The sequence below is a fragment of the Squalius cephalus genome, assembly GCF_949319135.1.
Source record: "Squalius cephalus genome assembly, chromosome: 12".
Classification (NCBI taxonomy): Eukaryota; Metazoa; Chordata; class Actinopteri; order Cypriniformes; family Leuciscidae; genus Squalius; species Squalius cephalus.
In genome coordinates this window covers 31170862-31185550 of record NC_137133.1, presented here as the reverse complement: position 1 = coordinate 31185550, position 14689 = coordinate 31170862, and the positions used below count along the sequence as shown (strand labels likewise).

General features: G+C 35.2%; 1 protein-coding gene across 1 annotated transcript in view; it reads left to right on the top strand.

The window, feature by feature from the left end:
* Positions 1-14689, top strand: part of slc35f1 (solute carrier family 35 member F1) — a 92298-nt gene that overhangs the window by 74016 nt on the left and 3593 nt on the right. Inside the window, exons 6-7 of the mRNA XM_079888527.1 lie at positions 84-136; positions 6641-6795. Coding sequence (XP_079744653.1) covers positions 84-136; positions 6641-6795 — 208 coding nt within the window. The remainder of the gene's footprint in view (positions 1-83; positions 137-6640; positions 6796-14689) is intronic.

The window sequence follows — 14689 nt, the reverse complement described above, 5'->3', positions numbered from 1 at the left end:
ATTGATGGTTTCGTTTTTTTTCCCCTAGCTCGGCTGTGCTCACCTGTGGCTGATAGGAATTGTGCTGTGTTTCTGTTTTTCAGGGCCATTATGGAGCACAAGGAACTTCTGAAAGTGCAGTGGGACTGGCAGATCGGTAAGCCTCTGATTTTGACGGTTTTCACACTTGGTTTGATTGCTTGAGCCCAAACCTGAGTTGAATTCAATCACCTTCTCCCTGCACAGTCTCTACCACCCACTGACACTGAAAACTGTTTTACTGCCAAGTAATTTGTCAAATGAAATATCTAAAAATCTTTGAAACAAAATAATTTCACTAAATTAAAAATATTCAGAATTTTTGGTGGATTCCTCCTTCAAAAATCATTCTAATTTGATGATTTGCTGTTCAAGAAATTATTTATTTATTATTATTATTATCATAATTATTATCAATGTTAAAAACAGTTGTGCTGCTTAATATTTTTGTGGAATTTTTTTCAAGATCCTTTGATGAATAGAAAGTTTACAAGAACTGCATTTATAGAATTTTTTTGTAACAATTTAAATGTCTTTATTCTCTCTTCTTATCAATGTAATGCATACTTGCTTAATTGAATAATATTAATTTCTTACCGATCCCAAATTTTTGAGCGGTGGTAAATAAAAAAAAAAAATGCTTCAACAATTAAAAACCCCTTAAGAAGTCGTTTTTGCTAAGTGCCTTAGTAATAGACTAAGAAAAATGGAAATTAAAAATAAAAGCGCAATTTGGATATTTTAAGTTCTGTTAATTGAATTCATTAATGTAATGCAGTTAATTAGGAAAATGTAATAAATGAATGCAATTATTCATGCCTTCTGTTCTGACCTGTAAAACAATTTGTTTCCTACCATCAGAACAATTTAAGCTTTTTAATCGATTAAGTTGTGTGTTGTCTGACCATGTTTCTAACCTAAGAATTTAATTTACTTTCTCAACAAGTCAGCATTTTCAATTTATCTTGAGAATATTTTGTGACAGATATAACAAAATATGCATCATCAATAGCGCAATAGTGCATTTCCTGAAATTAGGCTGGATTGCTTTCATTGCAAGTATAAATCACAAAACTCTAATCACATAAACTCTTGTGTGCAACCAAGTTCAGAAAACGTCTTCCATGGCACTAAAGTCAAATGAACAGTGGTCTAGCCAGAGCGCCTCGGGGTTAAAACGTCCTCAGAAGCGACAGCAGACAGCTGTGAACGTACGGGGATGGTTAAATATTGCTGTGCACGTGCTGTTGAGCTCAGGGAGAGATGCTGAGAGGCAACATCACCAGCAGATGTGACTTTCCATTTGACTTCCTCATGAACGATAACAGGCATATTTAAACTGTTGACAAAAGACAATTAGCAAAATGAATTGCTCATGCAGTCTGTGACATCTCTACCCCGTCTATAAATACACACGCCTGCTCATGTCTTCATGAAAGCACAAACACAAATACATTTTTATTAAAGCAATACACCACTTGAGGAGGTGATTTTACTATGGTTAATATTAAATGCATCTGATTAGAAATAATTACAAATATCTTTTGGTTTGTAATCTCATTAGGTTAAGACTTGGCAAAACTACCGTCCTCGAATTCAGTGTATTTTCAGGAAGTCACTTAAGTTTAATCCAGATTGATGCTCCTGAAGTGTTGAGGGGCCGTGCCAAAGGCAGCATTTGGGTTGGATCCCAGGAGGGTGCTGGCTTGTCACAGGGACATTAGCAAGTCTCGAGTCGCTTGAGGGGCCACGTCATTAACTGCCAGGGCTGTTGCAAGTTACACACTTTATGCCAGAAGAAGGAATGACTCCCGCCAAAACCGCGATGCCCTTGATAAATAACGAGGGCATGTTGATCATAATGCATTAGTTATGTTGCCACTGTCCTTGAAAGACTGTGAGAAAATTCATATTAGTTTGTGGACCATTGCATATTATTAATATACGGTGACTTTTGTTATTGAAAGTATTTGGGTGCTTAAATATGTCTGAATGTTATTGAAACTGGTTTCCGCCATGGAATAACAAATGTAAATATAGCTGCAAGCAGCAATACGGGGCCAAGCCCTGCAAGGCAGAGCAAGCAACAGCCGCTGTAGCGCAATGCGGAGCCAGAAGAGCAAAACATCAGAAATTTAATGTACATCAAGCACAGTAAGCACATCAATTACAGCAGCACAGCTAGCATTTAAGCACCAACAGCAGTGCAGAGCCGGAAGGAATTTAAATTATTATTTTATACACAATTTCAAAGTCGCCCCACACTGGTCTCGAACCCACGACCACAATGGTTCGGGATTCATGACGCATGGTTGAACCACTTGCGCCACCCAGAGGACATGTTTTACAAAGCTGCAGAGGAGAGGCTTCAGTGTGTGAATGAGCACACAAAATCATGTTAACGAGATTAGCATGCTAAGCTAACTTAATGCTAATATAGCTTATGATGTGGTACATCCAATGCTGGCAAAATAGATATCCTCAGATTCGACATGACGCAAGGAATCGATAGACACCAATTTTATGATTTTGTGACAAACTGTTCACAAGTTACAGCCTCTGAACCAATTATGGGTTGACCTCATTAAGTTTGCGACATCATAACTTTTTTTTTCCAGTATAGCAAAAAAATCGGGGACAGTACTTTTATGCGGCTCAGTCCGAAGATCATTTGAGTACATGTTTGGACAAAATTAGACCAATTTTGAAGGAGGAGTAGCGAAAAAACTGTTTTACATTCACTCCAATATGGCGGCCAGTCACATTGTTGATAAATAACATATGAGATATCGTTGAAATCGGCATAAGCCAAGGAATATATTGACATAAAGAAATCAAATTTCAAGCAATGTTAGCAAAAGTTATTAGCGTTTTTTCAAAAAACAATGATATCTCTGGAACACTAGGTGGCGCTGTGATCAAATTTCTCAGGTACCTTCGGGCCATGCTAATGATGATCCATACCAAATTTGGTGAAGAAATTTCAAATAGTTTAAAAGATATTGCAAATTATGACATCATTCAAAATGGCGGACACGTGGTACATCCCATCATGGCAAAATCGATATCCACGGATTTGTCATGACCCAAGGAATCGATAGACACCAAGTTTATAATTTTCTGACAAACTGTTCATAAGTTATTGGCCAAAATATGCATTTTCCATATCTCATGACCCGTAGGTGGCGCTGTTCCCAACTTTGGCATGGAACCTCAGATCATGCTTCCGATGAAGTGTACCAATTTTCGTTTCGATTGATCAAAGTTTGGCCGAGCTATAGCTTCTGAACCAATTTTGGGTCGACCTCGTTAAGTTTGCGACATCATAACTTTTTTTTTTCCAATATAGCAAAAAAATCGGGGACAGTACTTTTATGCGGCTCAGTCCGAAGATCATTTGAGTACATGTTTGGACAAAATTAGACCAATTTTGAAGGAGGAGTAGCAAAAAAACTGCATACTGTACTTTTCAAAATGGCCACTACTGTAATGGGCGGAGTCTTGATGTAAGATATTGGTTCTGATCAGCATGATGAGATAAATCAGGTGTACTAAGTTTCATTTTTCTAGATCAAAGGGTTCAAAAGTTATAACCATTTCAATGTTGGATTTTTGAACTGCTGGTGGCGCTATAGAGTTGGTCCTAGAGACTCAAAAATTGCTACAATTACTTTTCATTACCATCACTACAAGTGTGCCAAATTTCATCATTTTCCTATGTATGGTTCATAGGGCTGCCATAGACTTCAAGAGGAGGAAGAAGAATAATAATAATAATAATAATAAGAAAACTAACAGATACAATAGGTGCCATAGCCCCTTCGGGGCTTGGCCCCTAATAATAAGAAAACTAACAGATACAATAGGTGCCATAGCCCCTTCGGGGCTTGGCCCCTAAAAAGGTAATTGCTGGTTTTTGTCTCACAATTCAGATTTTTTTTCTCGCAGTTACAAGGTACAGTATATACTTCACGGTTCTGAGAAAAAAATTCAGAATTGTGGGATAATGTTTTTTTTTTTTTTTTTTTTAAGTCTGAATTGTGAGAATTTTGCTCACATAATTTCATCACTTCCAATTGTGACATAAAAGTAGTCTTTTATATCCATTTTATATCTTACAATTTTTACCTTTATAAACTTGTGAGTAAAAAAAAATTGTAATATAAAGGCACAATTGCAATTTCATTTTTTTTATTCCGTGGCGGAAACAATTGTTTCCATAGAATGTCATTGCATTAGATTACAAAAATTCAAACAGTAGCTTTTATTTGAAAGAAAATTAGTTTACATAGTTTTTTAAAGCAAAAAACTTCACAAACAAGTTTTTTAATTATAAAACTGTGATTCCGCTTCAAAAAATTCAGAAAATATATTTTGTGGCATCATTAGTTAGATTTGTCAGATCCGCTCTGAAATGTTTCTAAAATGTTGTCATCACCTCCAACTAATTATAGTTTTTTTTTTTAACATTCAGGCTTACAGAGTAACATTAAATTCTTGCCTACAGATAGATTTGAACTTCCCCCTGAATAGCAGGTGACAACTTATAATTCTCTGATGTGCTACATCGCCAAACAGTGTTAGCAAGGCATCTGAATAAGTTATGAAGCCTTCTGCTCGGCTCCGAAGCCTCATAGCCTGAGAACAAACTGCGTGTGAATAGCAGTGAGCTCCGAAATATATAGTGTGATATAATCCTGACATTGATTTGTCCTTGCTGGGTATGAGCTGATTATTTGATTTTACCTCAAGGGTTTCAGAGTTGATCCTGTCATTTTACTTTTATAGCTGTAATGTCACTAACAACAACAAATAATTATATATGTATGTATATGTATGTATATATATATATATATATATATATATATATATATATATATATATATATATATATATATAAATCAGTTGTATCATGGTAGTACTATTACTTTAGAGTAGCAGGTAAATTACAGTATACTGTTTTATATTTATAATTTTGATGCATTCATTTTTTATTCATCTCTGGTTCTGTTTTCCAAACTGAGATAGGAAGAATCTGAAACCATAAAAATAAAAAATTGTGCACTTTACCTACAAAAGACTTGTTGGGATGCCAAACGGGAAGCAGATTTTGTTAGTATTGTCAGGTTTTTCATTTCAAAACAAATTATTATTATCCATCTCCATTTATGCTGGAATAAAAGTTGTGTCCTTTACAAATGTATTTAGAAATGAATGGCCTGAGAAAACACAAGTGAATAATTAAAAAAAAAAATTGTGCCATCCAATTCCATTATGATTGTGCGGGATGAATTATGACCAGAGTTTCACAGCTGCTGTCTCTCTGTCCTCTATGACATTAAAAGCTGATTGCTGGTAACAGAAGAATAGTGTGCTAAACTCCACACTGGCTTCATCTGTACCCTTATCACCTTTACAGCGTAATATGAAGCTGTAATATAATGTTGTACTGTAAAATAATAGAAGCTGTTTATATTTTCTATGAAGCCTATGCATATAATGCATTATTAACCACAGTTATTATTTGCTTTGTGTTATAATACATTATATTTTAAGAGCATTGCCATGTAAGCATTATAAATAAGAGATAATGTACTATAAACCAGATCAAGACCCAGATGCAATATAGATTACACGGCTACTTACCAAATTAAATAAGTGGATATGAAATATTGATTTAAGTTTTGTTATGTGAGAAAGAGACTTCAGAGTGATATGAAAGACATGAACTAGCCTTTTAAACAATTTAGCAGTCATTTAGTTGCAGAATTCTATAATTGACCAATCAGAATCAAGTATCCCAGAGAACTTTATCATAATGTATCATAATTACCATCATAATTATTTATGAAGTGATCTAACAGTTTATATTATATTATAGTATAGTATATTTTATATATATATATATATATATATATATATATATATATATATATATATATATATATATATATATGATGCTGGTGAATGTAGGCCTGGTATCTGCACTACTGCAAGCATAATTTCACTGGTCAATTAATCATGGGTGATTCCAAAATTATTATTTTACTAAAATTAGTTACAAAAAACGTGCCAAAAGCGTAAGTGCGGAAAAATGGAAGTCAGAGGAATACAGATCCTATTTATTTTGCGTTAGCATGAAATCGCAGCTTCACAGTACATGAATTACACTTACGAATAACAGTAAAATCCTGCAAATATTTTTTTCTTACACTTGAAAGGCGATTTACACCTTTACAAATCTTCTCTTAAAAATGTTATTTACGCTTGCAATCTTAAGTACACTTTCACAAATCTTACCCTGCGCATGCAATTCTTTATGGCATCATATTACCTTCATACATACAAATCTCTCCTTAATGACCATTGACTTAAAAAAAAAAAAGACAAACATTTTATTGTTCAGGTTTGTCCTCTGCCACTTTAATTGCTCTAACTCTTAAAGCAGGATGGATTCTGATTGGCTGTAAATGTAAATCAGATGGAAAAGGTCATTCTGAAAGTGATTACAACTATACTCTTCTTCTGTGCCGTTATCATTACAGTAGTGGTGTGGACTCTGCTATTCCTTTATATTTAGAATGATTTTTAGAACTGGTCTTAACTATTTATGTCCTCTCAGGGCTGCTGTACATTGGATTCAGCGCGTGCATGTTTGGGCTGTACAGCTTCATGCCTGTGGTCATCAGAAGAACCAGCGCCACAGCGGTGAACCTCTCTCTGCTCACAGCCGACCTGTACAGCCTCTTCTGCGGCCTGTTCCTGTTCCAATACAAGGTTACACTATGCTCTCTCTCTCTCTCTCTCTCTCTCTCTCTCTCTCTCTCTCTCTCTCTCTCTCTCTCTCTCTCTCTCTCTCTCTCTCTCTCTCTCTCTCTCTCTCTCTCACCTCCACCATTATACATGTCATTACTTGCCCTTGGCTCGCCCATTTTTTTTCTCATGGATGTTGAGCATAATTTCTCTGCTCTCCTTCTGCACATCATTTATTTCCCCCCCTGGATTCTACTTATAATATTAGTCGAGACTTCTTTCACCATTTAGTTTTGCATGACCGTTTTCCTGTGGCAGAATGAGCAAAGGCAGATATGTGTGTGTTGTCAGGTCTTAGATACGCAATTCGTTTAAAATAACGACATAAAATATTGAGTAAGAAATAAAAGTGTCTATAGTGCACTGCAGTGGAGACTTTGGTTGTGGCAATGCTTACTTGCTAGTATGCTGTTGGGTTCAGTATAGTTGCACTGCTTCATGCTTCAATAATGGACACTGTGAAAAGCTGCATTATATTGAGACAGATTCACAATAGATTCACAAAGATTGAGGACTTTTTCCTTTGCCTTTAGGGAAAGATCCAGACACAATGTGAGACTTCATCTCTAAACACCACCATTACTGCGAAAGCCATCAATGAACAAAGCCATTAGTCTTATTGTACAATGAGCATAGTGTTTTAAACTCCTTTTCCTTGTCTAGTAGTGATTACACTGTCTGGAGGACAAAAAGAGATTCTGCTTCTTTTGAATTGATTATTAGAGAGTATCACACTGATTAGTTTTAATTGTTACGGTGCTATTAAAGTGAAGGGTTTCAAAAGGGAGTCTTTGCAGCGATGCCGTAGTAGAAGAACCATTTTTTGCTTCCCCAAAGAACCTTTCAGTAAACCGTTCTTGTTTACATTTCTTCTTGGAACCATCAATGCAAATAAAGAACCTTTTTAAGAGAGAAGTGTGTGTGTGAAAGGGATGTTTTACTGGTGGATAATTTGCTGGTGGATTTTTTCTTTTCCAAGTTGAATGTATTAGGACCATGTTTCTGAGCTTCTGAATTCATGAAATACAATTAGAGTGATGGATATGAAACAAGCCTCCATCTCTGTGGCCAAAGGCAGAAAGCTCTGGGTTACTGCTTGTTGGGAATAGGTAGAAGTGGCTCAACGAAATTAGATTTGGTCTCAGTGACAACAAAAGCAGTGATCACATCTAAAGCATCTCTGGCTTTGTTTTTCGATGTCCTTGTGTGAAGAGGCTCAGCACAGCTGCCATCTCTGACGGAAATGATCATGGATTTCAGCTAATATTTGATAGACATGTTGTAATGCATTATTATATTACATTATAGAGTAAGTTTCTTTTGTTTTCAGCAGTTTACATATACTAGAAATTATGTATTTTTGAATTACATTATATAATATTATATTATATTGAGTAAGTTGCTCTTGTTTTGCTTATTTCAGCATTTTACATATACTAGATACAGGAAAATACAGTCAAAGAATGTTTTTATTTTTATTTTTTTTATTCTTCACATCTCATATTTCATCTTAATTGAAATTAAGAATATAACTTATTTGAAAACCGTACTATTAAGTAGTAGTTTTTTATAGTCTTAACTATATGATGCTCATGTCTGGTATGATATAAAAAGCATCAGTGTTCCAAAATGTTTCATATTGTTGTTCTCTCTGGTCATTGTGCTGTACACACATAACAAAAGGTTAGGGGTTACACCAGCGTGAGAGAAGCCGGCAGACAAGAAGAGCTTTCTAATAAATTCCTGTCCAGCCCTGAACTGAATGCCAGAGCCATTTGTAATATGGTCATATGTAGCCAGAGCTCTCTCGGATTCTCTGCACGCTGTTGTTATTGTCGGTCTGTAGTCTGCACCTGCAGTCTCATCTCAACCCTGTCCTTTATTTTTGTGTCTGGCTTTTTGCCTTCTGAAACCTGGATTCTGCTCACGAGGCAAACTCAAGGTCCTTGTGAGTGTTCTGCGGAGCCTAAAAGTCTGAGAAAACATATCATTCAATTAATAAGAAAAGACATAAAAGATATGAGAAATATTTCAGATTCTGTCGAACTGTGTCTGTGTCATTACTGATAAGCAAATTTATGGCATTCATGTGACTCCTATTTACAGACACAGTCATATGTTTTTGCTTCCACTAAAGCACAATATGTTCTTAAATCACTGTTATTATAGTTAACTAAAACTAAAACCATAAAAATAACATTTTTGTTACTTGAAATGAAATAAATGCTATATATTAAAAAAAAAATGAAAAATTTAATTTCAGCTAATCTAACTTTCATGTAGTTTAACTTGATGTACTAAAATAACTAAAATAAAAATAAAAACTGAAATAAAAATGAATAAAACTTTATATAACTGTATTTTTAGTATTTATTTAGTATACATTTTAGTCTAAATTATATATATATGAATAAAGAGAAAACATTTTAACCCAAAAAAAGGAAAAACTAGATTTTTTTTTACTAATGGTCTCAGATTTTTGGACCCCACTGTATATGAATCCATATCTGCAGCGGACAGATATTGGCGTGTGCCCACTCTTGGCTAAGACCATTTTGAACGTGCTTGCATGTTTTTCACAGTGATTTGCCGCTCGTCAGACAGAAGTAGATGAGAGTGTGTTTGAAATTTGAATTGAGCTGATTCCCACAATAGCCTTTGATGTTCCGTTCAGCCGGACCAAAAATGAGCCGTAAAGATTGAGTTCTTATCTCGACAGGTTGCTCAGTTTCCTGAAATCTGGGTTGCTGGTAGATGTGTGACAGAAGCATGTTCTCACTGCAATTAGGCTTTCATTTTCACTTTGTGGCTTGTTTGGTCCGTTCCATGAGGAAAAGTAGATCGTTTGATGGTTGGATGTATCTTCTTATTCGCAGCAGTTGAGTTGTTTGTCCAGATCAAATAGTAAATGAGAATTTTTACTGGAAGCATTTTGTGGTTACAGAACAAATCATTTGTCTCCAAAACGTAGGGAATACCTGAACCACACACAAACACGAAGATCATTTGTATATAGTAAAACAATGTACTGTACTTAATGCATACCACATTTAGCTTGATATCAATGTTGGTTCATTAGTATGTACAGTAATCCTACACTTAAAGGCCTTATGCCGATAATTAAGTCTAGTATCTAATCAAACTATTGATTTATTCAGAGATAGCTGGCTCCAGATGAAGGCTGTTAGCATTGATTTAAAAGTGTGGCTTGCATGGTGCTTTTACTGTAAGCTCTCTTTTGTCTGCTTTAATGGCTGTGCTATTTCTTTTTGCAACAACATGGAGAGCTGCATGGATCAGCCATTACCTGCAGCACTTCAAGGCTAACCGGGGATTTTAAATGCTCCTGTAAACATGCTTCCTTTATTGAGGACAGTTGTTAATAGCAGACTAGTTTTATTCTCTGAAATCAATGAATATGAAATTTGAATGTGGCCACAAAAGCTTGAATGCTAAACACAGTCTGTTTTTCTGGCTACTTTAGGTCGTTTTAGGCAATTCTAGCAGAATTAGTGGGTCAAGACGTCCTCTCCATTCAGCCTTGCTGTAACAGTTGTGTTCCTGTTTAGTCACATGTCTTTTGTTTTCCCGCCGCTTATCCGTTGCCATGTCTACCGTCATTAGTTCATCATCTTCACCTGTGTCTTGTCAATTACTTTCATCTGTGTCACCTGGTTTATGTTCATCAGTGTCTGTATTTAGTTCCCTCTGTTCAGTCAGTCTTTGTCCGTTCTTGTCAATGTAACCTCGTTACAAGTGTGTGAATCCTTTCTGTTTGTATCGCTTGAGTTATATTTATCTGTAAACACTTTGTATTGGAGCCTTCTGCCTTCCTCATCTTCTTCTGCCTGCACACACCCTGACACCTGCATGTAGTTGGTTTAGGCTGCACAGCTCACTTGATCAGCACAGCCTCAAGTTTGATTCCTATAGGTGAAAACCACTGATTTCAGATTTTCTGATATTTTTACATTTTCACATAATATGGAAGCTTGTTAAAAAAAAAAGGTAATTGTGACTTTTTATCTCACAATTCTGACTTTTTTTTCTTGCAATTGTGAGGTTTTTATCTTACAATTTCTGAGTTTAGATATAAAGTTAGAATTGGGAGATATAAACTGGGAGGAACTGGGAGGTCAATAACTAGAAATTATGAGAAATAAAGTCAGAATTGCAAGTCATAAACTCGGAATTATGAGAAATCAAATCAGAATTGCAGGTCAATAACTCGGAATTATGAGAAATAAAGTCAGAATTGTGAGTCGTCGTAATTATAAGAAATAAAGTCATAATTGCGAGTCATCAACTCAGATTATGATAAATAAAGTCAGAATTGTTATGAGAAAGTCAGAATTTCGAGTCATAAACTTGCAATTATGAGAAATAAAGTAATAATTGGGAGTAATAAACTGAATTATGCAAAATAAAGTCATACTTGCGAGATATAAACCTTTCACACGTTTAAAGTTTATATCTTGCAATTATTAATTCTTTCTCAGAATTGTGAGATATAAACTTGCAATTGTGAGTTATAAAGTCTGAATTATGATGAGGTAGAAACTCACAATTCTGAGAAAAATGTCATGATAAAAATTTGCAATTACTTTTTTTTGGTTGTTGTTATTCCATGGCGGGAACGAGCTTCCATAGAAACATTCAGAATGACAAAAGCAATTAAATATGCGGAAATTAATAGGGTGGCACATGGGGTGGGCTTGAAATTGGGGTTCCACTATATCAAGTTAGCACTTTTACAAATTAGCTATGCAGACGATTTATGATTTGTGTAAGAATAAAAAAAGACGTGTCTTTGCAAACCCTTCTTTAACACATGGCTGTTTGTCTCTGGGACAGTAAAATCTATCTTTGGTTCATAACTTTCATTTTGAAATATGACACTCAGAACACCTTGCATATTACAGTATGATTTATTGCGAGTGTGAGCATCTTTTTTTTTTTTTTTTTTACAGGTTGTAATTACATCACTGTACCCTTATTGAAAACTCTTTTCTCCTCTAACGCTTGGGAGAAAGGGGGCACCATGTGTCTGGCTTGAAATAGCAGGTGCTTTATCATAGTTATGCTGGCATGTAGCACCACTTGATATATTTAAATGAGCAACCTGACACACCGGCAATTCAAGCAGAATATATTCCTTTCCAGCAGATATTACTCTTGCTGGCTCTAATACCCTTCCAGTACTGGAAAATCACTCAGGCTGTGCTTGATCTTCCATACGTTTGCCAGAACCATCTGCCTAATTTCTATCCCGTGGTCTGCACTGAACTCTCAGGTGTGTTAACTTTTTAAAAATCCGCAAAATGAACAAGACTTTGCCATATTTATTCTGCTATTTTAACTTAGGAAAAGGTTGTTTGTTTTCACCTCAGTGTAAAAAAGTCTTTATTTCTTATATTTGTTACTCACAATGCGACTTTGTTTGTTACAATTGCAACATTATATATCACAATAATAATTATATTTCTCCTAATTTGACATCTCAATTGCAACATGAAATCACATGTCATTATTTTTTACAATTGCATTTTTATCACACTATTGCAACTTCCTTACTTGTAATTGGATATTTCCCACAAGACTTTACTTTTCACAATAACTTTATAGCTCACAATTATGATTTTATTTCTCACAATTTTGACGGTAAATCGCAAAATTGCAACATTATTCCACAATTATTATTTCTCCCAATTGCAAATTCATTACTCATAATTGTGATTACATTTCACTATTACAACTAATTCTTTTCTGTAATTCTTTGTAATTTGCCACAATTGTCACTTTATTTTTCACAATTTTGACGTTCTTTTCTTAATTTAAACATTCTCACATTTAGGTGGAAGCATGCTTTCATAGATAGCCCTTCACTCCAAACCTCTGAAAATAAAGGTTCTTTAGCAAAGAATTTTGTCCTTATCAAGAACCATTTTTGCTGTATTTAGTTCTTGAGTTGTTTATGATGTTTTAGAGTTCTTGAAGTTACATCACAGGTTATTCAGATCATCGTATTGGTTCTAGATACCATCTGAAGAAGGAAGTAGATATCTTCAGAGGCCAGAAGGGCTCTTCTGGTTCTTTTAAATACTGATACCTAAAAAGATTCTCCTATGTCATCAGTCTATCCTAAATCTTTAGTTTATTTATTTGACCTGTGTATAGACTTGATTTGATTAAAAGCACCTCTGGAGATGCACAAAAGCCAGTGTCACTTGCTTTTATTGATTCATTGGAAATATTTATTCTGCTGTGATGCTTGAGGGGGGAACGGCAGAAGAGGGCTGCAAACTGTGAGAAAGTGTCAAAGATTATTTAAAATTCTCTGTGGAGTTTCTCTAGACTTCAAATGCCTAATGTCTATCACTGCAGGGCTTTGGAGTATGAGTGCTAGCAAATATTTATGAGTGTGTGCATGCATGTACGTTTTCACACAAGTCGCATCAGCTCAGTCTGGCACACACATGGTCTCACGGTGGTCCTCTCTCTATTAGAGCTTTTAGATGGGATGTGATCAGCTAATAACACTAAAAAGCAATTGCATATAAGGCTCATTGAGTCACAGATATTTTGATGCTTTCATATTGAACAATGTTTTCGAATTGTTAATGGTCTGTGAGCTTCCAGCATGCATTGCAGCATTAAAAATCAGCATTAATTTATGCAAATACTGTTATAGATGCTTGCTGGCTTCCTTTATCCTGTTGTAGTTGCCAGTTATTTGTTGTCTTATGTTAAAAGCTCATCTTTTACATGATTGCCGTTATTGAGGTCTATGTGCGAGTCTATAAAACGAATGGACATTACAATCGTTGCTTCACATCTCGCAAAGATACTGAGTTCACAGCATATTGTATTAAGAGACACTGTAAGTGTAAGGTGAGGTGATGATACATGAAAATTTTATGTGAGTGTGACTATTCAAGTCTTCATTTTTGGCTGAACAAGAAAAGCTCTTGAGCAATTGCAATTGTAAAGCATCGGATTTCATGGTATTTATTTATTTATACTTTTTTCCACAGTGAAAAGACTTTGTACTCACTGCTGAATCCTGCTCTTATGTGCCAGAGCTGTAAATGGACGCACTTTGTCAATCACAGGCGTGACATTGTTCATACAGTAGCACAGCTCTACAGTTGTGATTCTCATCCACACCTCAGACCCTATGGATGAAAAACTATTGATGTGATTTGGAGATTGAGTGACGGCAAATAGAGTGAAGCGTTGGCATTTCAGTTTTCCAAGTCGTGATTGTTGTTGCTATTTTCAAAGCGCTGACAAGGGTTTTGAGTCCCTGCTCGACCATAACGCAGAGCAAAATATAATCATTAATGCAGTGTTCAAAAATGGCTCTTATTGTCAATGGTGTGATTTTATTTTACATTCCATTCCAGGGTATAATTTAGTAGACACCTTTGGAAATACCATAGCTGATAAAGTTATTTTAAGGTTTGCTCTTTAAAAAAAAAAAAGTCTCAGCAGTCTGGAAGCTTTCTAAGATAAAAAAAGAAAAGAAAAAATAAGAGGCAAGATTCAGATTTTAAGATTTGGCTCCCTTTCATGAGTGTTAATTTCCATCTTCCATTAAAACCTGCTATGTAATTTGTCTTCATGCTGAAGACTTTAAGTTTAAGTATAAGTCCATTAATATGGTTCCAAATGGGCAATGCCATTTCAATGCTACTTTTAGTTCCCCAAAGAACCTTTCAGTCAACAGTTCTTTTGTTTGACTGAAACCTTTTCCCCCTTAATAGTGTGAAGAACATTCTTAAAATGTGAAGAACCCTTTCCACTATAAAGAACATTTTGTGGAATAAAAAGTTTCCATTGATGTTGAAGGTTCTTC